At 43.8% G+C, this 27490-nt stretch overlaps 1 protein-coding gene across 3 annotated transcripts in view; it reads right to left on the bottom strand.

Moving 5' to 3' along the window:
- Slc2a12 (solute carrier family 2 member 12) overlaps positions 1–27490 on the bottom strand; it is a 54985-nt gene that overhangs the window by 12787 nt on the left and 14708 nt on the right. For all 3 annotated transcript variants that reach the window (XM_038339119.1, XM_038339118.1, XM_038339117.1), the window contains 2 exons: positions 21374–22714; positions 2376–2498 (listed from right to left, as the gene is read on the bottom strand). In XM_038339119.1, the coding sequence (XP_038195047.1) occupies positions 2376–2498; positions 21374–22706 (1456 nt within the window). In that variant the 5' untranslated portion in view covers positions 22707–22714. The remainder of the gene's footprint in view (positions 1–2375; positions 2499–21373; positions 22715–27490) is intronic.

Below are 27490 nucleotides of genomic sequence, written 5' to 3'. Positions count from 1 at the left end.
TTCACTACCCACTGTGTAATGTTTGTTTACCAGAAACAGTATGTTTACATTGATACAGGTGATGTTTCACTAAAATGTTGGTATCCAAAGGCTTATCACCAAGATAAGATATGTAGAAAAGCCTCGTATCTTTTAAGTCATTCTAATCCATGCTTAAGAATTTGATCTTTGAAAATTCTTAGAGATCTTTAGACAGTGCAGGTGGAGGTCAACTAAAGACTTTAGGTCATTCCAGGCTTCAAAAACAAATTGGATCTGGTTGTGCTGAATCTGGTTATGCATAGCTTGTGCTTATAATCCTAGCTGGGGGAGGAGGCTGGGGCAAGAGGATTGCCATGAGTTCAAGGCTGGACTATCCTGCAGAGTCATGTCATAGTTGGTTCTCAAAAGAGACAACCACTACTGAAAAACAAAAAGAATTTGCTTTACCAGGAAGCATGCTAAAAGCCCATTCAAGGGTCTACCTCTTCCTTAGCTCATCCAGTATGTCAGCCAGCCTTCCTGCAAAGATTCAGGTAATGTGTCACCATTTTTTCATGCATATTTTCTAATTAAATAACACATGGTATGCGTGGGTGTGTAAGGTGAAGGGTGCATGTTTCCTTTTACTACCAGGGTAGGAGACGTAGCATTGATGCTGGTAACTAGTTTCTTTGTCTCCTCTAAGCTTGGACTATTTCTTAAATTCTAAGATGCAAGCATTTAAAAATTTTATATATAACCCAACTGCATTTAATTAGCAACTTCCAGAGTAATTTAAAGCATGATGTACTGAACATATACATGTATGTATATGTGTATAGTAATGCTCTTGAGTAAGCATTCATTTCTAAAGGTTAAATATATATATACATGAAATGAATGATGAAATGAGTTACAGTTTGGATTTTTTTTAGTTATGTTGTCAAGTGCGTGTGTGTGCGTGTGTGTGTGTGTGTGTGTGTGTGTGAGAGAGAGAGAGAGAGAGAGAGAGAGAGAGAGAGAGAGAGAGAGAGAGAGAGAGAGAGAGAGAGAGAGATTAATTTCAGAAAACTTGGCGGTCAGTTTTGGGGGGTGCTAGTGAACTAAAAATATCAAAGTTTCAAGCACTCATCTTGCCTTATGTAAGATACACCTTCAGAGTAGCTAAGTGGCAGTGAGAGAAATCTCTCTTTAGAGAAGCATTCCAGGTTAAAAAAATAGGCAGACTGAAAGAACGAAAACCTTGGGTCTGGGTGGTAAGCATCAAGGGAGCTCAACATGGCCTGGGATGGGATGGGACAGCCAGATTGGGAGGATGACGGGCCATTTTGTGGTCACTCACCAAGGAGTGTGCTAATGGGTTAGAGACTTGCCCTGTTCAAGTCTCCGTGTGGATCGACATAGAAACTTGGAACACAAGGACAAGAGGACGTGGGACCTGAAAACCAACTATCAAGATCCAGATCCTGCAAGAATCCACACAACAGACCAGTGAGTCCCTTCCCATCTAGATGGGGGTAAAAGTCTAGTAGGAAGAATGGATACGCAGCCTATTAATGAGGAGACATACCACCCCAGTGTAAACTACATATTTGGAGATAACTGCAAGAATAAAAAAAAAATAACTGCAAGGTAGAATTTGAACATGTTGAACTCTAGCGTCCAAACACTGAGGAGGAGTTGCCCCCAGAGACCACCTCTCATACCACAGCCGATGCAAAAGCATGAGGATTTTATTAATTCTGTCATGACAGGGTCCCTCAGCATTCAGGAAGCCGAGAGACCCCGACTAGCTGGTGCAGGCTACTTTCATAGGAGAAGGCCATAGAAGCAAGAAGGGTTGTGATTGGCTTATTCGAAAGGGCTATTACCAATAATTGGCTGGAGAGCTGTTGCCAGATCAGATGAGGTAAGAGGTCATTTTGACCCCGTTTCCCAGGGGACTGAATCAAAACATACGTATATGGGTAATTGTTCAGGAACTGAGTACGTGCATGTGTAGCTGTTAGGTCCTTGGTTCCCAGGGGAGGAGGGGAAGCACTATGGCACAGAGGCTGAGAGGATTCAGAACTGTCAGAAATGGCTTCAGAATTGTCTTAAAGTCTTACAAACAGAGTGATACTTGGGAAGATTATTCATATTTTTAAGGGTGACAATTATATTGCAAACTTAATTTCTAGAGATCCATGCTGAAATTCGATGGAGAAAATACATATATATGATAGCATTCAAAATTATCTGATAAGGGGAGCAGGTGAAGTTAGAAAGGAACAAAGACAGGAAGCTGCTGAAGTTGGGTAATTGACATAGCTGGTTCAGGACCAGCCTCTCTCTACTTTGGGGTATGTTTTAAAATCTCCACAATAGACACTTTGATGAAGCTTATGAAGACACGAATACACAAGACTTCTTACCAGTCACCGTCAGAAATGTCAAAGAGATGAGAAGATTAATGCCCCAGTTCATGCTAGAAGTCAGGGCCATGGCTCGGCCTCTAATTCCGCCAGGAAAGATCTCACTGAGCAACAGCCAGGGCACTAGGAAAAAGGGAAAAAACTGTGAGACAGTGAAATTAGCAAAGACCCTATGATGCCCCTTCACTGGTCTCTCTCCAAGTTGTGCCTGACTCTGAGGTTGGAGGTCAAGGCTATCTCTCACTTCAACAGGACAGCCCCGATAATGGCACAGCCCCTCCTCACCAAGGGAAAGACTTCAGGATAAACACTGGATGAGCCTGACAACAGCTATCATAAAGAAGAGGAGGTGGTACCACATAGCCCTGAAAAATGCCTGCGGCACTTGTGAATGAGTTTTGAAGATCTGTCTGGCACAGAAGCCTCGCGTCCAAATTCCCAACTTTAGTGGCTCCAGAATGGTGAACTTTCTTCTCTTTCTGAAGGCATAACCAATGAGTGCGTAGCCAATAGAGCTGGAAAGGTGAAAGGTCACATATCTCTCCCTTTTCCAAATGGGCGCCACGGCCCAGGGGAAGCTGGGCAGAGAGAAGTCCTAAATTAAATATCGCTCCCAGATTTGATTGTCAGACCAGACTAGACATCTCAATCTTTGAAAGGAGACTCTTCCTGTATCAAAACTGATCAGAGGACTTTTTATTATCTGAGTGACAGGGAGCATTATGGGCTCTGCCTGATTAGATTAGGAAGGGCAGAAGACAGCAAATTAACTTGTCCTCTGCTCACAAATTTGGTGCGCTCAAACAGGGATGGGCTCTGGCTGTGGGCTGACCTGACAAACACCTCTACAGTTTCTCATTTGACTGTGGCCAACCCCAACCAAACAGAACTCTTGCTGTTCCTCGGTCATAGCGGAAGAGATTGCCACTCTGAGGAGTTAATGACTTGCCAAGGTCACAAAGCTCCTAAGTGACAGAGGTGGCACAGAGCCCTGACTAGTCTTTGGAACTCACTCTTTAAGTATGCTTTCTCGGTAGTGGCTAGATAAACATGTGTTGGTTAATGAAGAAAGGTGAATGTCAGAGGATCTGATTGGACAGAAAGAAGGATTTAGGAAGAGTCCTGGCTCTCTGCAGATGAGCAAACCCGTTGGAAAGATGCTCTTTATGTAGCCACCAACCATGTAATCCTAGCCTAGTGGAAGCTAGAGGAGGCTGGTGGCTCAGGACTGAGCAGTCGGCACAGTCTCTGAGTGAGCATTTTGCCTCTCATATCACAATCGTGCTCTACGGAGAAAATATCTACTTGTTGTAAACATGTTAAGGTTGTTTTTGTTTATTTAGTGTGTGTGTGTGTGTGTGTGTGTGTGTGTGTGTGTGTGTGTGTGTGTGTGTGTGTGTGTGAAAGCCTGGTAGGCCTCCAAGTGAATCTATACCAAGTTACCCTGAGGACCTGGAGGATATTATAAGAAAGGCACCAGGATTGTTATTTTCTAATGGCATGCGTCCCATCCTCTCGAATCTTCCCTTCTCCTTTCCCACCCCTCCCTGCACTCCAAGAGGCAAGTTATTGAAGATTACATTCTTGAATAATAACCTCTCTCCCTTATTATTTTGAAATCGGGTCTCATATAGTCAAACCTTGAAATTACCACAAAGCCAAGGTTGGCCTTGAGATCCTGATTCTCCTTCATCCACCTCCCAAGTACAGGTATTACAATCATGTGCCAATCATGTTCCTCTTAATGAACTCATCTTAGTGTTCAGATGGCCTTGTCTTGGGCTTTTTAAGAGGGAAGATCCAGCCCTGGGTAGATGGTAGTTATGTATTAAAAAGGAAATCTTTGTAATAAAGATTAAACCCTGGGCAAATACAGTATAAAAGTATGTTAAAAGCATTTTGCTTGTTCTTTGATAAAGCATATTGAGTACCTGGGTTAAGGCTATGTGTCACCATGCTGGGCTTAACGTCAGCTCTTAAAGCTAAATATTCTCCCCTCTATAATACTTCTTTCCATGGGTATTGAGAATGGTTATCTGTGGAGCTGAGGGATCTCTGGGGCCTTGTGTTTTGGCAGGCAGAAAGAGAAGATGGTACACTCTTTCATTTTAGAGGCATTGGCTCAGATCTTCATGATTCAGCTTCCAGCCCTATTTCAACACCTGTCCGACCCACTTTCAACTCCACGTCCCCTCATGATGGCCTGACAGAATTAATCAATGGCTGGGTGTTGCTGCGTTCTTCCGAGCCACAATGGCCCCAGATGAGAATGAGCTGACCGGGCTATTACAGAAAGCAGTGGGTGCCACCGAGACAGGGTGGGGCTAGGATATAGCACAGCTGGTGAAACACGTGCCTAGCATGCGTGAAGCCCTGGGTTTGATCCACACCACCACATAAACCAAGCACGGTGGCACCTGTCTGTAACTCCAGGTGGAAGCAGGTGAATCAGAAGGGCAAGGTGATCTCAAGGCCATCCTAGAATACATGAGCCTCTGTCTCAGACAAACAAAGGGGGTGGAGCTGGTCATACAAAGCACTGGCGATAGCTTATGTGTGCTGCATCTGAAATCCCAGGGTCTTATCTCAAAAACCTAAAGACCACTCAGGATGTCTACCCTAGGCAAAGAGTGAAGCAGCTGAACTGCATCCTGGGGCAATTTAACCAGCCCAAGTATTGAACTAAAGATTGAAGAACAGGCTTCCCTCAGTCAGTCTACGTCCTGATGGGAACTTGTCAGTAGAGCCCCGCATCTGACAGCTCCAAAGATAAAACACATCATTGCTGGAACTTCTGCTTCCCTTTTGATATGATGGGAAGAACTCAAGAACTGATGTCTTGGCTGATACAGTATTGACAAAATTAGACGCCGTAGCAATTGTCAAATGAATGATTAACCATTCCGATGTAGAGCATATCAAATGAAAGAAAGGAGGATATTGTTTTAATAGTGGTGATGGAACTGTAAAATCACAAGCTTTCAGATCCCAAGAGAGCAAAATAAAACCCTGAATGTATGGCAAGAATAGCTTCCTGTGACAGACTGAGGAGCAAAAGCAAGGGTCTTCTATGTCTTGGTGTTTTCCAGAAAGATGCTAGGAGTGCCTGGAGCAGAAAGAACAGAAGAGCTCATCCTTAGTACATAGGGAGAGAGCACAAGCATGAACTGCTGCATGGGGATTCATTATGGCAATCCTTCCAATCACAAAGGCACTATTTTCTTTTTAGCCTCAATGAGATGGCCCATTTCCTCTCCAAAGAAAATCAATCTACTGCTACATGGGACGGTTCTCTTTCACTGCCACAAGGAAGAAATGGGGGCCCTCTTTGAGCATCCTCTTTCTCCCCTACCCCAGGGATGCACCAGCAGAAGAGACATTGTCCTATTTACCCCACAGAGTGCTCACAACAGATATGGTACAACAGGACTGTGTCCATTGCCACCACCCCTCAGCAGGCATAAAACATCTCATCGCGACTCTGCTATTCTACCTCTGTGTTACGATCACAGGACCACTGCACCAATTTGTGCTCTTATAAATGACAATGTCTGCGATGCCCCTAATGTCAGCTCTAAGCAGTAATGACTGTGGAAATCTGAGCTTGTGGGGGACTAGAGTCAGTAAGAATTCACAGCTATGGAACTCCTATATCACACGGCATCAGATCGTCAGGGCCCCATAAGAACTTGCCAGATCCAGATGGCGTCCACAGACATGGTGTTCACGGCTACACAGAGTGTCACAAAAAGACCAGGACACATATCTTGATGTCACTCTGTGAGGACACAGCCTTGGATTAAGAGGGATAATGAAATGACAGTTCTGTCCCATGTAAGTCACCCTCTTACTTATTCTGGCCACTGCCCCAGGTTTTCCTACAGAACCTGTCATTTAACCCCCTACGCTTCGAGATTTAAATCCTGCAGCTCTCTGGGCACACTTTCCACTTGGCAGGAGTTCTTCCGGAACCACCTGGCGTGTGAACCCGAGTCTGAAAGACTCACTGAGGTCTTGCAACTCCTGCCAGGGAACTTCTAACAACTCCCCAGGAAGTTCTGCACCGGAGCTTCAGGGAGCTCAAGAGTTGGATTTGCCAAGGGAGCCAGGCCCCGCATGTGGCATCTAAAGCCAACTCCCATGGCTTTATTGCCTCTACAAGCAGCACATGCCACACCTGGCTCTCCTGGAAAGAGGTGCTTAAAATGTCAATAGGAGGGCTGGAGAGATGGCTCAGCCGTTAAGAGCATTGACTATTCTTCCAAAGGGCCTGGGTTCAATTCCCAGCACTCACAGGACAGCTTACAACTGTCTGTACCTCCAATTCCAGGGGACCTGGCAACATGGGAAAACACTAAATCACATTTAAAAAATCAGTTTAAAAAAAGGAATAAAGAAGTGTGAATATGAGCTGAGCTATCCCTTTCCGCCAGATGCTTAAATCCTGAAACTTACATCTATTTTAACAACAGACTCTACTGTGAGCTGCCACTCCAATATGAAGAGGAACAGGTAGCTTTCCTTTCTCTGTTGGTTTTGGAGTCACCTCCCTCAGTCTCCCTGAGTTGTGGCACGCATGGCCATTTGTAAAATAAATACCTTTTTCATGAACATAATCCTGAACTGCTTAGATTACAAACCAAGACAGGCAATGAAATAAAGAGTCTGTGTTTCCCAATTAAGGATTCCTAGTCAAGATCAACCAGAATGATTTTTCAGAAAAGTGTACTAGGGGAAACTGAACTAAACAGAATGACTCTTAATCTAAAACAACCCCCCCCCCCGCCATCTGTTGTTTAGACAGGTTCTCACCATGTAATAATTCCTTACTACATAGACCATGCTGGTCTCAAACTGTCAGAGAGATACCTGCCTCTGTCTCCCAAGTGCTGGAATCAAAGGTGTGCTCCACCATGCCCAGCTAAAAAATGGACGGACCCCGTTTTACTAGGCACCAAAAAAGAATAGGACAGAATTGTGCCACTGGGAATTCAATCTTTCTCACTCATGTAGCTTCAAAAGTCATTTGAAATTGAAGAACTAGGTATTTTTGTTACTTATAATTATGTTTTAATCATAAATTTACATACTAGCGGAATATGCAATGCCTGTCATCATGTTCAGCAATCATTCTTCTAGATTCTTCCAGTAGGACTTAATGCCATCCCTGTTTGATTTCCTCTTGTTCACCTGAGCATAGTATTTCACCTGCTCCCTGCAAAGTCCGCCCGAAATGCTCTCACCAAAAGCCCTGCACACTTCAATGGAAAATGTCACAAACTTAAACTGAATTATAGATTAGTTTATATACTCTAAGATAGCTTAAGGGTTTTCTGAAATATGAACACCATAACTAGTACAAAAGGGGACAGAACGATAGAAGCATTCCAAAATGTTTAGAAATTCCAGCACAAACGTATTGCTGACACCTTCGTGTGAGGGATGAGAGATTGTTATTTATCATGTTGCGGTGGGTGAATGTCACTTATTTATAGAGTAAGATGTTATTCTTCCACTTTGAAATAGATGAAATTAACTCTTCTCAACAATAAAATAGGGTTGAGCGGAAGGAAATCAGTACTAACATTGTCACTCAGCCCTTGTGAGTAGTTAACGACAAAAGTTGTGTGCTGATCTGTCAGCTGGTGATTTGATTAGGTCATTCTTTATGTTTTTGTTGAAAGCAGATCACAGGAAAGGAGAGGACAATTATCTCGTCTGTTGACTCATTTCTCAACACCTACATAATATTTTCAAGTATCTTTTTTATTAGTGTTCTTCAGATTATATTATTTGCCATGTCTATAACAACAGTAATTCTGATGGAGCAATAAATGGGTTTTCTTTCAAACAGGAGGATATACATAACTGAAGAGATCAGGAGGGCCTATTTCAGTTTATTTTTACTCTGTATGGTGTGTACATGGGGAACATTTATGTTAGTGGGTGTCCACACCCATGTGTATGCAAATGGGGGTGAGAGCAACGTTGGCCGCCTCCCTCTACCTCCACTTGACTGCCTTAAAACACAAGATCTCTCACTAGACCGTCTAGGTGGGCTGGCCAATCAGCTCTCAGCATCTCACTGCCTCTGCTCACCAATGCTACAGAGGTTACAGGTACGGCTGTAGGCATACTCAGCTTTTTACACAGATGCTGGGGGTTCAAAGGCAAGTCCTGTGTTGTTGTGTTGACAGAGCAAACAGTCCTGCCCATTGAGCCATTTTTCCAGCCCCTATTTTATGCTTTTTTTTTTTTTGAGACAGAGCCTTGTGTAGTATGTAGCCGAAGATGTCCCTGAACTCCTGATCCTTTTGCCTCCCATTCCCAAGTGTTTGGAGTGCAGACATGTGCCACCATATCTGGCTTACAAAGGAAAAAACGTAAGAAATACGTTGTTTTAAAGTTGGGGTTTTGGAAACTGATTCCCTTTGAAATATCTTGGAGGACCCTCAGAGAGCACAATTCATACACCCTAAAAAGACAGAAGCAGCACTCAAAATGTAAACAAACAAATACAAAAGCAAAGACTAGCAAGGACTTTCTCTTTACTAACTTGAGCTTGAATGACATGGCATTTGAAGTATTGTTGTATGTAGATGTAGTATTTTGTACTGTACCGCTGTCATTATCGATGCTACAATTAGGAAGCTACTGTGGTTCTTATTGCTCCAAATGCTCCTTGGAACGATTCTTAATGTGTTCTGGAAAACAGTTAAGTAACAAATGAATGTCTGTGCTTATTAAGATAATGTTAAAAACCTCAATCTGTTTCTTTAATGTCTGTGATATGCAGGATTTACAGTGTTCCAGGACAGATGATTAAAATGGGAGTACTGTCTGGAAGCTAAACACATGTCTTGCGCGAGCAATTGCTAATGGCCACAGAGTGGATGGCGCCATTTCTCTGTGTGTTTAGTTCTGCTCCTATGCAGAAATGCCATGGAGAACTCTTTGGTTCCATTAGTATCACAACTGTATCTCCTAACTCTAAAGACAAAGGAGGTTTTCATTTGCCAGATACATAGATTTCTTTAAGCTTTTCCTCTGTGAAAAATCCCCACAAAGTTCGTGCAGAATGAGGCAGGGGTAATGCCTCTGATTCAATGACAACTAATGCCAAATAACTCCTTCAGTCAGTCAGATGAACCTAGCTACAGTGACCATTGTGCAGATATGGGTCACAGCTGAAAGAAAAAAATTAAAGTTATTAAAGGGAGGGACACTTAGCACAGCCACTGTGTGAATATTATTATAGACAACCTACATTTGATGTTAGAATTCTACTGCTTAAAGAATAATTTCTGTAATGTGCCCTGTTTTTATTCAGCAAACATCGTGTCACAGGAAGATGAACACTTGAAAAGCCTTTGACACCAATGTTTCTGAACACTAGCGGCCCGGGGCCCAGGAGGAAATGCAGGGCTGATCAAGATCTCTTCTGAAACACATGATGCACTGCTGGAATGTCAACCTTTGTCTTGAACCCAGCATGGGTTTGGCATGAAGCAGCAAAGTAAAGTTCCAAATTAGAACCTGCTGTTCACATGCCTGGAACTGTCATCAATTGTAGCTGTGTAAGCATCACATGTGCGGCGGTTTAAGGGGCCAGAGTTATCTGGATATAACATCTACGTTTAAACATTATGGCAGATGACTCTTCTGCTTCCCACTGATACCATCCTCCAAAGGGCTGGCTCAGCTCTGAAGAAGCAGAGCAACTGGCCAGGCCGGGATATCTTGAAGTGCTCAGACACTCCAAGAAACAGAAGAGGACATCTGAGTTGAGTTGGGAGACAGTTTTCCATGTGTCTAGCATTCCTTCATGCCAGTGAGCAGAGACTGACAGATCTTTGCTACAGATCCCCCAAGGCTGCTGATTACACAGTGAAATTATCTCCCTGTGAAGAAAGGAAACAGCTTTAGTTATTGTTGGGTAAATAAATGTACTGCCTCTAAAGAAGAAAGCAGGTTGGCTTATTGTCTATATTATCAAAGATTTGGGTATTCCAAGCTCCTTGTTCCTCTGTCAGGTGTCCCAGCAACTGTGTAGATATTTTATATATAATCATGTTGGCCTGTGAGGCTTGGGCATCTACTGTAAGTAAGTGCTGATATCCTCAATGTTACTATGAATAATAAATGGCCCTCTGTTCTGACCAAGGAGTCTTACATCTTTTATGAACACCCAAGCTAACCTGTTAGCTTGCAAGTGGGTAAAACCGCAGGTCCTTTCCAGTTACTGACACCTTAATTGCTTGTGGTTAGGGTATGATCTCTCTCTAATGGTCTTTCATTACAGTTATTAACTGTACTTGCCCATTCTTACCAGAAGAATTGAATGCAATTTTGGGGGCTCAGATAATTGACTAAAATATGTCTACAAGCTCTAATACTAATCAGGTAAGCAAAAGCAAAAGAAAAAAGGAATCTTTCCAAGTCCCAGGTTTAGACTGTCACAAGATTTTCTTAGAAAAAAATTACAAAGAACTTGGGCTCAAATCTTGTTTGGTTTTTTTAAGAGCCAAGTTTTAAGAAACTTGGTTTAGCTGGGCAGAGTGGCTCATGCTTTTAAACTGAGTATTCAGGATAGCTGAGGCAGGAGGATACATGTATTTGAGGCCAGCCTAAGCTATAGAGTGAGAGCCAGTCTCATGAAAACAAACAAAAAGAAGGTCTTAGATGTTTAGAGACACATTACATCATCGAGTTAAAGGAACCGTGAGAGTAAAAGTAAGGATGGCTCAGAGGGTAAAGATGCTTGCCAGCATGTGCACATGCTTGCCACCACACCTGATGGCCTGAGTTCAAATCCTAGGGCTTCCACGTGGTGGTAAGTGAAAATTGACTCCCAAAAGTTGCCCTCTGACCTCCAAATATATACAACAACACACATGTACCATCACCCCCTACCTACAGACAGACACATACACACCCAGAAAGAAGTTGAATTTAAAGAAATAAAAAGGAAAATAAATTTAAGTAAGAAAAAAAATAAAGTAAGCATGATTAATCCAAGACACTGCTAAGCGCAAACCTCATACTTGGAGAGCAAAATGGAAAAACTTAGAAATCAGCATTTTTTTCTAGCACCCTAAAAAAAAATGGCCTTAATTCTAAATTTAAACTTCCTTAGGCATCACTCTTTAGAGATGGTCTTTTACCTTCAACTGAGCACTTTTATTGAAGTAGACGTTTTGGCCCAATGCATGTGGAGCTCCCTGTGAGCCACAGTTCCCCCTACCGCTGATTCACAGGAAACCTGGGTGTACCAGTGCCACCCCAGAGAGCTCATGCACAGCCAGAGTCTGGGTCAATTGCACAGACTTAGACGAGTGAATGTCTGTGTTTCTTGGCCCCATTTACACCTTTTGCTCTTCTCACCAACACGGCACAATTTTCTGTAAAGCCTGCCTGGATCCCTGGGAAACCCTGAGCACAAGGTGCTCCATGACTGGACCATACGTCCTGAAGCCACAGGCCCATCTCTAGAGTGTCAACCCAACGGAAATATGGACAGTGAGGCTGGCAATGACATCGTACATCAGCAGTGAGCCATGAGCACTTCCTGTGTGTCCCTGGGTGGCTTAAACAAAGTCCTTGCTGACATCAGTGCTGGCAGGATCTGAACTCCTCATGTCTAGACCATAATCAGAAGTCTGACACCACGGCCCCTGAGTCCACCCTGCATACCAGGGACTAAGTGAAGGACACACAGTACAGATCACTTCATTAAGCTGTTTGATTACGCAGCGAGGTGGACACCACCAGCCTTCTGTCCGGCTTAGCAAACTGAAAATTTTAGGGGTGAGTTTATTTGTCCAGACTCCTCCACTGTGGATCTTGATAGAGAGGATGTCCCAGGCAAAAACCCCATCCGAATTCTATCACTGGGATACAGACACAACTGGCTTTTTTTTCCCCCACATTCTCCTATGCATTCCCACTCATATCCATCCTCAGGGTATGTGACCCACACCACCCTTTATCTTTGCTGTAAACTCCCCTTCCTCTTTCAGATGCTCACACTACTTTCTCAATACAACACTTGCCCCAACAGCACAGTCTCAGAAACACCCTCCACACTTTCCTCCCTGAAGGAGCCCCCTTCAAGGACGCCGTTCCTCTTTACATTCCTCGACTCTCTCCTACTCCTGCTTCCACATGAACTGAGCACTGCTCTGCCCTGAAACTCTATGATGTTTACACCCATTTTTGTCCTTATCGCTTGACCCATCGCTAGCTCCGCAAAGTGTGGTCTCTTCTAGCCTCACCTGAATGTCCAGCGCCTGGCCCAGGCCGTGCTGAGGCACACCTCCCTGCTGGATGAAGGAGTGAAGAATTTCCACCACTTTCTCCCGCTGGCTTCTCTTCTTGGCCTTTGCAACATGCTCCTTGCTGCCCAAATGGGACTCCAGAGTTGGTCAACAATATGAGAGGAGATGCTCTAGGGTCACCTGTCACTCAGATTTCAGTGTGATGTTCCACTTGAATGTGTGAAGCAAAGGTAGTTTTTAGATGAAGGTGGATAGTCACAGTCTCACCACCTAACTTAATATATGGCGCGGACCTGGGCAGTGGTGGCACACACCTTTAATACCAACACTCGGGAGACTAAGGCAGGTGGGTCTCTGTTGAGTTTGAGGCCAGCCTGGTCTACAGAGCGAATTCCAGGACAGGATCCAAAGCTATAGAGAAACCCTGTCTTATAAAAAAAATGGCATATGTATGTGTGTGTGTGTATACGTGTGTGTGTGTGTGTGTGTGTGTACCGTTTTTTATATTTACATAAAATAAATGCACACATATGACCCGGAGAAAACTTCCTTACATCTGCTCCTGGTGAAAAGCTAGTTAGGAATGAAAGAAGGGAGAATTAACTAAACTAATTACTTTATGGACATATGAATTTCTGGACTAGTAAGGCTTCTGGGCGATGATGGTACTCTAGAGTGAACAAGAATTGGAATACGAAACCCAGACAGCCGAGTTCACTAATGGAAAGTCAGGGGAACAAGCTGCTAGGAAAGGGACGTATGATGGAAGATGGACCAAATGGACAGGAGATCTAATCATATAGGACTGGGGCCAACTGTGGTCCTGAGACGTAGAGTGACATGGAACCAACTGGGGCACTACGAAGATGTGGACTGAAAAAAAAATGAATTATTGTGATATATGTTACATTGTAGGCTGTATCATTGTGCAGTGAGGTTTGTTAGTAAATATAGGTGTACAAACACTGTCCTCAAAAAAAAAAAAAAAGAATAGCCATACAGAGTTGCTTCTATGTTACAGTGTACCGGTATTGTAGGGAAGACGGCATTTCTACACAAACATTACCTCAAATGAACTCATGACATAATAACAATAGGCTCTGAGTTTTGGCTCATCTTTCTTTGTGGAGCATAAGTAGATGTTCTCATAATGACAAGAATCTGTGAGTCTATGCTAAAATCTTCTCAGTAGTTACAAGGAGCTAGAATGCTGGTCAAGACCACCTTGAACACGCACTGGAAAGTCAGGTTAAGATCCTGAATCTATGCTGAAGGCATGAATAACTGACTGTTTAATAAATGCCATGAATAATGGCAGTGGGGTTTATGTCCTGATTTAATTTTATGCAAGACTCTTACTATTAGTTACGAACAAGAGCTCTTTTCTCTTGTGCCCCATGAATCTTCAGCAGATGGCTGAAGCCAGCAGACTCCTTCTTAGGATCCTATTTTAAGTGCATCACAGAGAGTACATAATATTACTGGACCCACATTAGGTCCCTTCCACTTAAACTCTAGCTCCTAAGGCAGCCTTCTTATTTCATAGTTAGGAAACCAGAGGACCTGAGAGTGGAATGACTTGGGGCATCCACTTGAACCTAAAAACAGAAACCCTTTCCTGGCAGAAGAAAGCCACGCTATGACCTAATACAATGAAAGAATGTTGCTCTTAGCCAACTCCTACTTAAGGAGATTTAATAAGGATGGTTTAATCTTCCTCTCAATGTTGCTTTAGAACAGCAAGTACTTTCCCCTTTACACCTCTACTTACACAAAGGATTTGTTTGTTTTACAAGTAATAAACTCCCTAAACTCCATACTTGAGCAATAATCACACCGGACTAATACGTTTTATAATGTCTTCAAAACCTGGTATGAAAAGCTTGCTCCTAATAATATCTTTAAAGCTCTAGCTGGTTCTTGCAGGGTATGCCAAAGCTCTACAGCATGATTTTGAGTATTGAAATGGAATGTCCCGTGGCGTGTTTCCTTTAGGAAAGAAAACGAAATCCCAGCACAGATATAGACCTGAGTGGCTGGTTCTTCGCAAACAGAGCACAATGCTGTAGTCACCAGTGTCACTAAACCACACGGATGCACGGATACAGATCAGGGAGGTGACAGAAGTTCCCCTTTCTGGAATGGGCAAGAGCATGGTAGAGAATATGGAATGAGCCCAAGGAATCTGGGCCTGTAGACCTTAACCGGTGTGACCTCAGAATACTCTGCAGATTCTTATTTCCTTCCCATAAAATAAAAGAAAAAAAAAGAATTACTGTCTTCTTTTTATGTTGGCAAGTAGTTGATTTCTCTGGTACAGTATAAAGCTGGCATGCAAAAAAAATATGGCCAGATGTGAGCCAGGCCTGGCATGGAGCGCCTGGGAGACTCTCCCAGTAACTTAGTAATAAAAACACAGGGCCAGAGGAGGAGGGCAAAAATAGAAAAGAAGTAATAAATACAGGATCCACTGTTGAGGGAAAGCCCAAGTATTTGGTCACTGACTGAACTAAGAAAAAAAACTCCAAAATCAACCTTGAGTGGCTGCAGGTGTGGCAACCCCATGGAGAAATGGGGAAGGGATGGTGGGCCCTGAAGTAAGAGGAAAAAGAATTCAGCTCTGGCCTTTCCTCTCTGGCTGAAGCACTGAGGCAGAAAAGTCTCACACCTGCGGGGCAAAATGGAACAGGAAGCCGCGAATGACCAGAGAACTGGAGATGAGGGAGAACCACTGACTTAAGGGAGATGATTAACACCCCTGAGAAACAAACACCAAAACATGTACAGTGCAGTAGCCAAGAACGGTGTTTGGTTTTCTAGCAAAAGAAAGGAAAGCCATGAAATATGAATGAAATGACCTCATCTTTTATAGAAATGGATAGACTGAAAGCTAGTCATACATATCGCCAACTAACTTTTTTTTTAACCAAAAGATTAAATTCAAGATCCTTAACCTTAACCATTGAAATACATTTTCCATATTCACATCTGTTCTCTTTTACGCCATTATGGTGATCCTGTGCCGCAGCACTTTAGCTACAATGGGACTACATTTCCCAGAATCCCCTTCCTATGTAGTCCTGAGTGATCGGTTACAGGAAGACAAATATGCGTGAGTTTGGAAGCCCAAAGTAAAACCACAGGGCAAGCTTGTTGGTTGGAGTAAGGCCCTCAATACCACTGTAGCTGAGATACCATGCTGTTGACCACTGGGTCCCTTTCACAGATAGCACGAAGAAGAAAATTTGTCCAGATCTGCTTTTAGCACTTCTCCAAGGCCAAGCAACAGGAGAAATGCGGCCATTTCTCTGCAGGTGGCCAGCATTCTGAGGGCTGGTGTGGGCAGACATGGGAGTAGGCTGCAGTTCCCTCCCTGACACTCTAAATTTGCTATGGCAAGTCCATTCAATTTTTGCCTCAGCCTACTCTGACTTAGGCTTCTGATGGAAAAGGGTCATCTGTCTATATGTTACTTTCATTAGTTAATAAAGAAACTGCCTTGGCCCTTTGATAGAACAGAAAATTAGGTAGGCGGAGTAAACGGAACAGAATGCTGGGAGGAAGGCAATGAGGCAGATGCCATAGCTCTCCTCTCCGAGATGGACGCAGGTTAAGAATCTTCCCTGTAAGCCACCACCTCATGGTGCTACACAGATTACTAAATATGGGTTAAAACAAGATGTGAGAATTAGCCAATAAGAGGCTGAAACTAATGGGCCAGGCAGTGGTTAAAAGAATACAATTTGTGTGTTGTTATTTTGGGTGTAAAGCTAGCCGTGCGGGAGCTGGGCGGGAACGCAGCCCGCGGCTCCTTCTACAGGCTTCTCTTCTGCTCTGCAGATACTCCAGGCCATTGTTAAAGAGGTCACAGCCTTCCACAGATGTCTCTACCAGCTTCCCTCTAGGGCCCTGGTTACTAAGTCTTTTCCTGTTCTCTCCCAGACCTTTGCTTCTTCAGCTTCTCCCAGTTATGAGATGCCTGACCCCTATCAGAAATTCCTTACAGGCTGGGGAGATGGCTCACTGGGTAAAGCATCTACAATCCCAGTGTATAAAATGCAAGCGGGAGGCAGGAGAAGCCTAGGATACACATGGGTCAGATGCCTTGCAACATGCAACTGTAAAATAGCCAGGATATTCTGTCTCAATCAAAGTAGAAGGTGAAGGCAGCCATCCCAGGTAGTCCTCCAGCCTCCACATGAATGCTGCGATACAGACATGACCCAGCACTCACACACAAGAATGCAAGAGCACACATGAATACACGCACATACATCACACACACACACACACACACAAACACACACATACACACACACACACACGTGTAGTGGCAGGGTGTAATAAAAAATTCCAGCCGGGCGGTGGTGGCGCACACCTTTAATCCCAGCACTCGGGAGGCAGAGGCAGGTGGATCTCTATGAGTTCGAGGCCAGCCTGGTCTACAAGAGCTAGTTCCAGGACAGGCTCCAAAGCCACAGAGAAACTCTGTCTCGAAAAATCAAAAAAAAAAAAAATTCCAATCTATTCATCACCCAGAGTGGTCCCACTCCACTGCAATGACCCACATGGCCATGGATAACCCACCTGATATGGCCTTTCTCTACCTGACATTCCTTTAATTGGCTGTACTGTGCATGCTGATTCTGAAAGGCTCACTAGCTGCTAGAAAAGAATGGTGTCACTGTTAAATGCATCTCCATATTTAAACAGTCATCATGGCAAAGGAGAAGTCAATATTAAAGCATAACCTAATATAGGGTCTGGGGAAGTTGTAGGCTCCCAGAGCCTGACCCTGGGCAGCACCATAAAGAGGAAGAAGAAGAGGAAGAGGAGGAAGAGGAGAAAGAGGAGAAAGAGGAGGAAGAGGAGGAAGAGGAAGAAGAGGAAGAAGAGGAAGAGGAAGAGGAAGAAGAAGAAGAAGAAGAAGAAGAAGAAGAGGAGGAGGAGGAGGAGGAGGAAGAGGAGGAGGAGGAGGAGAAGGAGAAGAAGGAGGAGGAAGAAGAAGAGGAGGAGGAAGAGGAAGAGGAAGAAGAAGAAGAGGAGGAGGAAGAGGAAGAGGAAGAGGAGGAAGAGGAAGAAGAGGAAGAAGAGGAAGAGGAAGAAGAAAAAAGGAAAGAAAAAAGGTCTAGCTTTTGTTATTGTGGTCCTGTTATATCAGCTGAACTTGAATTCTAACTGATGCAGATGTTCAGTGTTTTCTTAAGTTCACTTATCCAAGTAGATGTATATCAAAGAATTTTTTTAAAAAAAACATTATTTTTTTCTGACAGTATAGCCTCAGAAGAAGCACACACTTACCTACCTATAGCAGAACTTCAGAAGAGACAGACTGTGTCTCTTGGGGTGGATACAGGAGGATGATACACTATTTTTATTCACTCTTACTTCTAATGCCTCTTCAATGAGAGGACGGAGCTAAAAATAACTGACTGTTCTGCCTGCGTTTGGAGAGTCTCCTAAAGGCCTATGTGCTCAAGGCTTGCTGCTAGCCTATGGTGCGGTGGAATTAGGAAGTGGTACACCCTCTTAGGAGGCAGGACCTATCAGAAAGTCACTAGGCCTTAGGGACACACCCTTGAAGGAGATATTAGGATCCTTGCTTCCTCCCGCCTTTCTCTTTGTGTCAGTGAAGAGTATGTCCCTTGGTGTGTACGGTCTGTCCTGCTATGCACTGCCTCACCATTGGCTCAATGGCAAAAGGGACACGTGATCATAGATGGAAAACTCAGACACCATGAGGCAAAAAGAATCTTTCCTCTTTTTAAGTTGATCTTCTCGGATATTTCAGCACAGTGACAGTAAGCTGTCTAGTTCATGAACATTTACTCTCAAGACCAAAGGGAAACTGGATCCACGAGCTGAGGACCAAGCCCTTCAACACATGAGCTTCTGAAGGGGGCAGCCTTCATATCCAATACCTAACCCTAAGTTCAAGGTACATTTAAAAAAGAAAAAGAGCAGAGGACCCTTTACGGGAGCATAAGGGTTCTAATTGTTTCCAAAAATCAAACTGGATTTCCTACAGAGAAGAACTCTGTTCTAACACAATGAGATAGCAAGTGACACGCTGGAATAGAGAATCTGCGGCATTCAAAATGTCCCAAAATCTAGAGAGAAGCATGACATCATGCTAAAAAAAGCTCTAATGGTGAATAGGTTTGTCTATGTCCTGAGTGGCTTGGGTCTCTGAACCCCGGCGAGGGGCAGTAGGGAAATGAAGGAACTACAGACACATAGATACATGTACAATAAACCTGGGACCAGAGTGGAGCAGAAATTCTCTAACCACTGCCAACCTGAACCTCAGGGCATTTACTATGCACAGTATGGGGGTGGGAATTAGCTAGTCTCTGTAGGGCTCTCTGCATGTGAACAGTCCCAGGCTGGAGAAGAAGCTGCAGTCGCTGGGCATTGCACACACTGGTCAATGTTTCATAAACACACAGACCCAAACTTTGAGGAGAGCTTTGCCTGACCCAGATGGGTAATGGCTTTGCCAATTTATTGTGGGTCATTGGCATCTGAGCCATGGACATGCCTTGTTCATATCAAAATACACATTCACTCAGGACGCCACTCACTCAGGGCTTCCTCCACTCCCTACATAGGTTGATCCCAAAAGTCCGAGATCAATGACTCTCTTATGATACTGTGTACCACAGCATCAACTCCTTCAACTGAAGCGGGTCTCTAAGTAAAAACCACGAAGGCATGCCTGGTTTACGATTTTTCTCAGATTCTAAGGTAGCCCTTGATAATTCAAAGAACTGGATTGAAAAATAGTTATACAAAATAAACATTTTTGGTTTCATGATGAACATAGAAGACAAAAGATTCTGGCAAAGAAAGCCAGTAGATTCATAACCACCATGTAGCATTTATCAGAGGAACAAACCTCACTGTACTTTCTTATACAGGAAAGTATTACAAACAAGGTCATGTTGTCCTTCAGTATATGATAACACCCATACCTTATTCTCCTATAGAACATGACGTCTTTCTTGAAATGAAAATATATAAATGATGGTTCACCAGCTGCGATTAGTTTAAAGAACCAGAGCGGTCACATACATACATCATGGGCAAACAACTTTCTGAAAACAAGCTATTATCATGTCTTAGTAGTCAGGATCAATAATGAGACAGACTAATCAGATGCTACAGTATAGTAATATTTAATCTAGCTGCCCCTTCACAGCGTATGTGGGGAAATCTATGTACGTATGGTACCAGAAGATTGCCTCCTTCTGGCTACCCAACCTAGTTACAGCTGCTTAGTCCTGAATTGCTTCAGGTGACTAGGCACAGTACAGAATCCACCAGATCCCTATCTTCCTACCTGTCTGGAATTAAAAAAAAAAAAACTTATCTAGAAAGTGATATTTTAGAAGTAGGTGTAAAATTTAAACAATGAGGTAGGAGGATTGGTGCAGGAGAAGCTACAGCAGCATGTTCAAGAGTATTAAGTTAGCTGAGATCAAGCAAGCCGACTCTGCTGGTTGATGATACAAGGCCAACACAGGGGATATACCGTAGGCTAGACAACTAGTCTCTTAGAAGATGAGAACAGGGTCTGGCCTGTTCATGACTGTTTCCTAGCATTGAGCATGGCTCCTGGTCAGTAAATAGCCAAGTCCCCTGACAGACATCACCTGAATACATAGTTAATGCATTAGCAGTAGATGGCTAGGGCTTGTCTTCTTTCTAGAAACTCCTTTACATGGCCAGAGATGACATTCCTCCACGGAATCCCTTCTTCAATGGGGAGCCTATACATGCCTCTTGGTCTGAGACTGGAAACAGTTCCCTTTGTTAGAGAAGATTTATCACCTTGATTTTTATAGTTAGTTCCAAAATTAACTCTACTTAATAGAGGGAATGAGGAAGGGGAGGAAGAGGGAGGAGAAAGAGGAAGGCAAGAAGAGAGATGGCAGTTGGAGGATGATCAAATCTGAGAAGAGAATGTTAGAGAAACACTACCTCCACAACCTCCCTACAAAAAGGTTGAGAGTCCTTGTGGGACAAAAGACTACAGAAGGGAAATAAGCCAACTATCTCAGCAAGTGCCTCTCTGAGTTTGAACAGTCCAAGTCTAGAAAATGCAAGAGCCTTGTAGGCAGGGTCCTGTCAACTGTCCATTTGCATTGTGTTCTATGGAACTAACCACACATTAATTCTCCCATTTAATGAGAGTAAGAAATTCCCCAGAAAACTGGTCTAGTAAAAAAAAAAATTACTCAAAGAAATAAGAAAATTCTTCTTCCCATCTCATAATTCAGTTCTAATTCATTATTACTGAAATGCATCAATCATATCTTTCAGAAAATCTACACAATTGTTTTTCCTTCCACCCATAAAGAGAATCAGAATATAATGGGATCTCAATCAAGTTGTATTCATAAAACACTACAATACCTTTGAGCAATGAATCTCTTGCTATGTCTGATTCACATCTAGTCAATTGTTCTAAAGTATGCTCAATGATGAGAATAGTAATGAGTAACCAATCCTTTGAACAAATTTGGCTTTGTGTTTTTCAGAAGCAGGTATACACGAGGCACATTTTCCACCTTTGCAGACCATCAGGGACCACTAGCATGCTCATCTGCGTCTTGTATTTATAAGAGTCTATCTTAATAGATTGCTTGAACCAATTAAAGGCAGCACAAAACAATTATCGAGTGAAAGAGAAAAAGGAATAAGAAATGAAGTACTTACTCGGTCCTAGACCAATTGAAAAAGCAGCAACATACACAAGCAAGCTGGCCAAGGACAGCCATTTGTAAGCAGCTGGGACAACAGCAGCGTCTGCGACTACCTGGTGTTCGGTTTGGCTCAGTCCAGCATTTGGTAAAGAAGTGAGGGGCATCTCCCCTTTCTGCTCCATGCCATGTCCCATAGGCATGAATGAGCCCCTGCTGTGTGGGGGGACTCCTTTAAAGTGCTCCCCAAGACTGCTGTTGCCAATTGACAGGTTCTCGGTTGCATAGAACACAGGCTCCTCCAGGGACTGGTTAAGAGGGCTATGGCTTCTGCAGATATTGGTGAAATTCATGTTGATGTTGAGATTCACAATACCCATGGTCAACAGTGAAGCAGCCATCACAGAGGAGCCAATGCAGAGGAAGGTTTTGCTACCAACGTGGTCCACAAGGAGAGTTGCTGGGATGGTGCTAACTACCTTGACCACTCCAACTCCAGTGGAGGCAAGGCTGGCTGCCTCGTTGCTCTGGAAGCCAACGGACTTCAAGACAGTCGATGCATAGAACAGTATGTTTGGCTGGCCAGTGGTCTGTACAAAAAACACCAGCGTCAGACCTATCATGATTCGGGTCCTCATGTTGTCCTTGGAGCGAAACAGATCCCAGAAACTATACTGATACTCATCTTTCAAGGAAGACTTGATCAAAGTTAGTTCTTCGGTGGTGTCTGAGATCACTCTTAACTTCCCGAGGACTTTGCCGGCAGCCTCCTCCTGTCCTTTCATTACCAGAAACCTAGGACTTGGCGGAAGAAAGTACATCGCAATTGCTTGCAAAAGCCCCAGGGGAATGACAAGACCAAACATATACTTCCAACCATTGAAGACACTGGCAAACACATAGTTTGAAATGTAGGCAAAGAGGATACCGATGACAATCATCAGCTCATTCAGGGACACAAGGAGGCCTCTTCTGTGCTGGGGAGCAATCTCTGCGATGTACACACAAGTGGCAATGGAAGACAAGGAAATGGATACCCCGATGGCAATGCGTCCCATAATAAGTACAGTGTAGGACAAGCTCATTATCAAGACCAAGCTTCCGAGTCCTAGGAGGCACGACGAGAGGATGATGGTGAGCCTTCTCCCATATCTGTCTATCAGCACACCTCCAGTGAGAGAGGCCAGGAACGCCCCAATGAGCAGGGAGCTCACGACCATTTCCTGCTCGTGGCATGACAGGGATAACAGGGTTCTGATCTGAAGAAGGGCTCCAGAGATGAGCCCCAGTTCGTAACCCACCAGGAGGCCGCTGACTGCTGCAGTGACAGATGTCAGGAAGGTGAACATGCTGCAACCTGCAAGCGGAAAAAGGAAACCGTGAAATCGGTTCGGAGAGATCATTTCAAACATGCCCTATCCAAATGGAGACTTACCTTTGGGTAAGACTTTCATAACGTTGACTTTAGACACTCATGCACACAATGTGGTAAATTAATGCGCCATGGTAAAACAATATACCGTCAAAGATAATTCACAAGAGAATGAAAAATCATTTTTTTTTCTTTGTTGTTTAGGAGAGGAGTCATGAAGGCGTTTATGAAGTCTGGCTTCCTTCTGGCTAGGATGTTGGTGTTATTTTCAGTCAAGAGTAAGTAGCTTTACAAGATAAGCAGCTGGCAGATGATAAGGACTGAACAACATGGTTAGCTGCTAGTGTGTGCCTTTGGCATTGGATTAGATGTCCTGATAGCCTGGTTGTCCAAGCCCAACCCAGTTCTCTAAAGACAAACCTCTGAGGGCAGATAGATAGGGGAGAAGGGACTTCTAGAAGGTGTGGGTTCCTGGCTATGTGGAGCCCACAGAAACCAGCCCCAAAGCTCTTGCCTTCAACTCCTCAGTGGCCACCATCAGGCTGTACTTGGCCTTTGCCCATGCTCATAGGAGTCATTGAACAAGGAGTAGAGGTGGGAGCAGGTGGTGTATGAATGCTTGGACAAAGTCAAGGCTGTGTTAGAAATAAGGAAGGGAAAAATGGGTGCAGGGCAAGCAGCCTACAATGCATGTTGCTCATGGGAGGAAGAAGGTTGGCAGAATGCAGCAGAGAGGAACAAAGGGGAATTGGAAGTCTTTTTAATGTAAACTCCTAGGGAAAAGGAGGAAAAGTGAACAATTACTGCTTTTCAGTAATGGGTATTCATATATAAATATACAATCATCAGCTCATTCAGTAACACAATATACATATATATGCATATAATATATATGCATCCCCATTACTGAAAATTTTATTTATATATATATATATATATATATATATATATACACACACACACATATATGGGTTTGCAGATATATAGGTGTGTGTGTGTGAGAGAGAGAGACAGACAGACAGACAGACAGACAGACAGACAGACAGACAGAGCATCTTGTAATATGACAAAACCAAAACTGAGCAAATAGGAAGTGGTGATAGGGGTTATATATAGTGAAAGTCATTTCTTGGACAAGACAGAGAAGCTCTTGTCATGTCTCAGGAACAGTAAGAAGGACAGCATGCAGGGTGTGCCCACGAGCCTGCCAGGAGGGAAAGGCAGAGAGTTTAGATAGGTACAGAGGAGGCTCTCTGTATAGGGTAGACTTCATGAGGACATCTTTCATTGTGCTCAAAGGATAATGGGCTACACACCCCCAGAGTAAGTCAGAGACTATGAGCACCACAGCTTTCTTGGGAGATGCTATCGCTTCAGTAGGGAGACTAGGTCTCCAAGGAACAATACTGGTCACTGGTCCCAAGGACATCACAGACAAGATATGATGTCAGCTCAGACTTGAATGCTCAGGCGGAACTAGAGACAAGTAAACAAATACAAGACTTCCTGTCAAGGCAAACAAGTGCCCATGACTGTAATTTCACATGAGCTGGAGGTGAACTAAACACCCAAGTGGGTTGGTAACTCAAATGGTGCTTTGTTTGAACAGTTAAGTGGATATTTCTACAATACTCAATATACATGTGCATGTTTCTATAGACTGCCTGGTGCAACAGAGCCCTCTAGGAAAGGTCAGGAGTAGAACTGTTTGTGTGTAGTAACAAGAGACATGAACATCAGAAACTTCATTCTGGACTTATTAAAACATTTTTCTTCACTTCCCCTGTAAGATAAAAATGTCCTTTGGGTGGTGGTGGCGCGCACCTTTAATCCCAGCACTTGGGAGGCAAAGGCAGGCAGAGTTCTGTGAGTTCAAGGCCAGCCTGGTCTACTTAGCTAGGGCTCCAGAGAGGAACCCTGTCTCAAACAAACAAAAAAGTGAAACAAAAACTAAGCAAACAACAACAACAACAAAAACCTATTCAGCTCTCCTGAAATAAACAGATCAAATACGGTGATCTAGTCACTTCACATCACAAACAGCCAAGTTATTCACCACCACCAGAAATTTAGTGGCGTACGCGGAGTGGGCAATTAAAAATAAATAAGCTGAGGCTGGTGTTGTAAGCCAGTTGGTAGCATCCCTGCCTAACATGCTCAAAGCCCTTGGTTCAATCCCCAACAATGCATAAAAACTGAATTTGGTGCACATACCTATAAGCCTAGCACTCTGGAGATGCAGGGAAGATGAACATAAGTTCAGCGTCATCCTTGGCTACATAGAGAAGTCAAAGTCTGCCTGGGCTACAAAAGATGTCAAGGAAGGAAGGAAGGAAGGAAGGAAGGAAGGAAGGAAGGAAGGAAGGAAGGAAAGAAGGAAGGAAGGAAGGAGGAAAGAAGCAAGCCACGAATAGTAAGATACATGAGAGAATAATAAAATAATCCACATCAAATAAAGCTAACTTATATGGATTAAACCATTAGGCTAAAACTGAATCAGTAATTCACCTAGTCAGAAAATAACTATCAAGCACCATTACAAAAAATGTGCTCTCCTAGGTGCCAAAACACAAATACACATATACACATAAACACACACACACACACACACACACACACAAGCACACAGAGTGAAATAAAACAAATATGGTCTTGGCCTTCAAGAAACTTAACCACCTGGTGACATTTCTCTCATTTATTATCTTTGCTTTGTTTTAGTAAATATGAAATGACTTAGTTGCTTACAGATCTATTCCAGACACACCTTTTCCCCAGATGGTCTTAAAAATTCCCATCAGCAAACTCCTCCACTGCAAAGAAAATCAGGTGAAATCCTCACAACTGGATATGAACAGTTTATTCTCTCTCTGTGTGTAATGAAGTGTGGTATGTGCAAATGTTAAGGACAAGGGACAACTTTCGGGCACCTGCTTTGTGTGACAAGCGCTTTTACCTGCTGAGCTATCTTGCCAACCCAAGGACACTGTATTAGCCAGACTTTCTCTTGCCACTACTTATTTTATCTTTGCTTGCTGTTTGGACTTGTGTGTGCATGTGTCTGTCAACTGGTAACTAGCGTCTGTTGTACTGATTGATGTGGCTGGTAATTCTTGAGCACGAAACCTTGGAGGCAGACCGGGTGAGGCAGCGAAGCGGGTGTTCACAGTGACGGGGTAGCCAGGGACAAGTTAAGCATGTAGCGGAACTGACAGCTGAAACAGCTTAGGGAACAGACTGTCCCTGCCACCCTGCCACCCTGCCCTTCCTTGCTTTCCCTTTTGGTAGATGTGAGAGTGTTTTTCTACAAAGGGGACTTGTGGTGATTGGAGGACCCCCTCCTTGGATCCTCTACTGTTCTGCCTTGGAGAGATCTGCAGGGGTCGATAGGGTGGTAGCTTTGGGTGGTCTGGTCTGGGAAGATCCACTCCTTACAAAAGAGGGGCCCGGCTCCTGCTGCTGCTTTCTGGACTTAGATAATTTGCCTCTTTCCTTAGCCAGGGCACAAAACACTGAGAAACAGGGATATGCCTGGAAGCCACCCCAGTTTGTCAATGTCCTTGAGACCTGGAACATTGAGATGTGAATCATGACAGCATTTCTCTAGAAATTGTTGAAACATTTTACTTTAACCTGTGTACACCACAGCATATTATTCTCTCATTAGCTATCTTTCTATTTTATCTATCCCTGGCCAATTGGCCATGAAAAGGACAAAACCTGGCAGTAGGATGTTCGATGACCTCAGCCCCGTGGGGAGATCTTACCAACAGTGGTAGGAATTAGGGACTCAGCTGTTACAAATCTGAATTGTCCCCACTGTGTCATTCAAGAAGCCCTCTCTCAAACTATTACCCTCACCTTACTGCTGGGACCTATGACCACAGAAGATCCCATTCACCCTGAGGCTGTCCCATTGGGCTTTGAATTCTAGTTCAGTGTATAACGCTTCCAAGATGGCCACCCGCGACTCCTGAAGACTTCCAATAGAGCACCTTTCCTGGTACTGCTTTCTCACAAAAAAGGCACGAAAGAGAGACACAGCATGGCCTTTTCTTGGACCTACTGTTGGTTAATGATGACAGGAACAAAATGCTATCCTATAGAAAGTAGAAAGTAGACATAACTTTTCTAAGAAAGCTGACCATGAACAGAATGAAATTGGAAGTAGTCTGAGGTGATGGCAGGAAACCAAGTTTGGGTTTGTCAAAACACAAATGGAAGAGTTTGGGGCAAATGGATGGTTTGAGAAATAGCTATAGCTAGAGCAGAGAAGAAGAACACCCCAAATTAATGTAAAAACAAAGCCTCAACAACAAAAGCCACTCCTTGATGTCAAGTTAAAAGCTTGCGTCCAGCATCCCGAAGCATTTTGTCACGGCCCTGCTTCCAGATGCCCCCTTTTCCACATTGCTGTTCTCAGTAAAAGTGCCACAGGGGAGTCTCAGCTTCCTAAGCTGGGGCAAGAAGAGGTGGACAACTCAGGGCAGACACGGAGACCCCTGTGTCTTCTGGCTACCTTGTCGGAAGGCCCACACCTGCACCAGAAAAATCCTGGTGCCTTTTGATTGAGTGAGGACCCCTACCCAAGGTGATATGAAGATGCGGCCACCATCAAGAGGCCATGTACAAAGGAGCTCCAAGTGGAAAAAACTTCTGACAGGTGGCACTGGGCAGGGGACAGCAGCGCTGGCTGCCACAACAATAGCTGCCCTGTCTCTGCTCGCGGTGAGTCACACAAAACCATGACTGTAGCCCACACTC

Source organism: Arvicola amphibius, chromosome 8, assembly GCF_903992535.2.
Source record: "Arvicola amphibius chromosome 8, mArvAmp1.2, whole genome shotgun sequence".
Taxonomy (NCBI): Eukaryota; Metazoa; Chordata; class Mammalia; order Rodentia; family Cricetidae; genus Arvicola; species Arvicola amphibius.
This window is presented reverse-complemented; position numbering and strand designations above follow the sequence as displayed.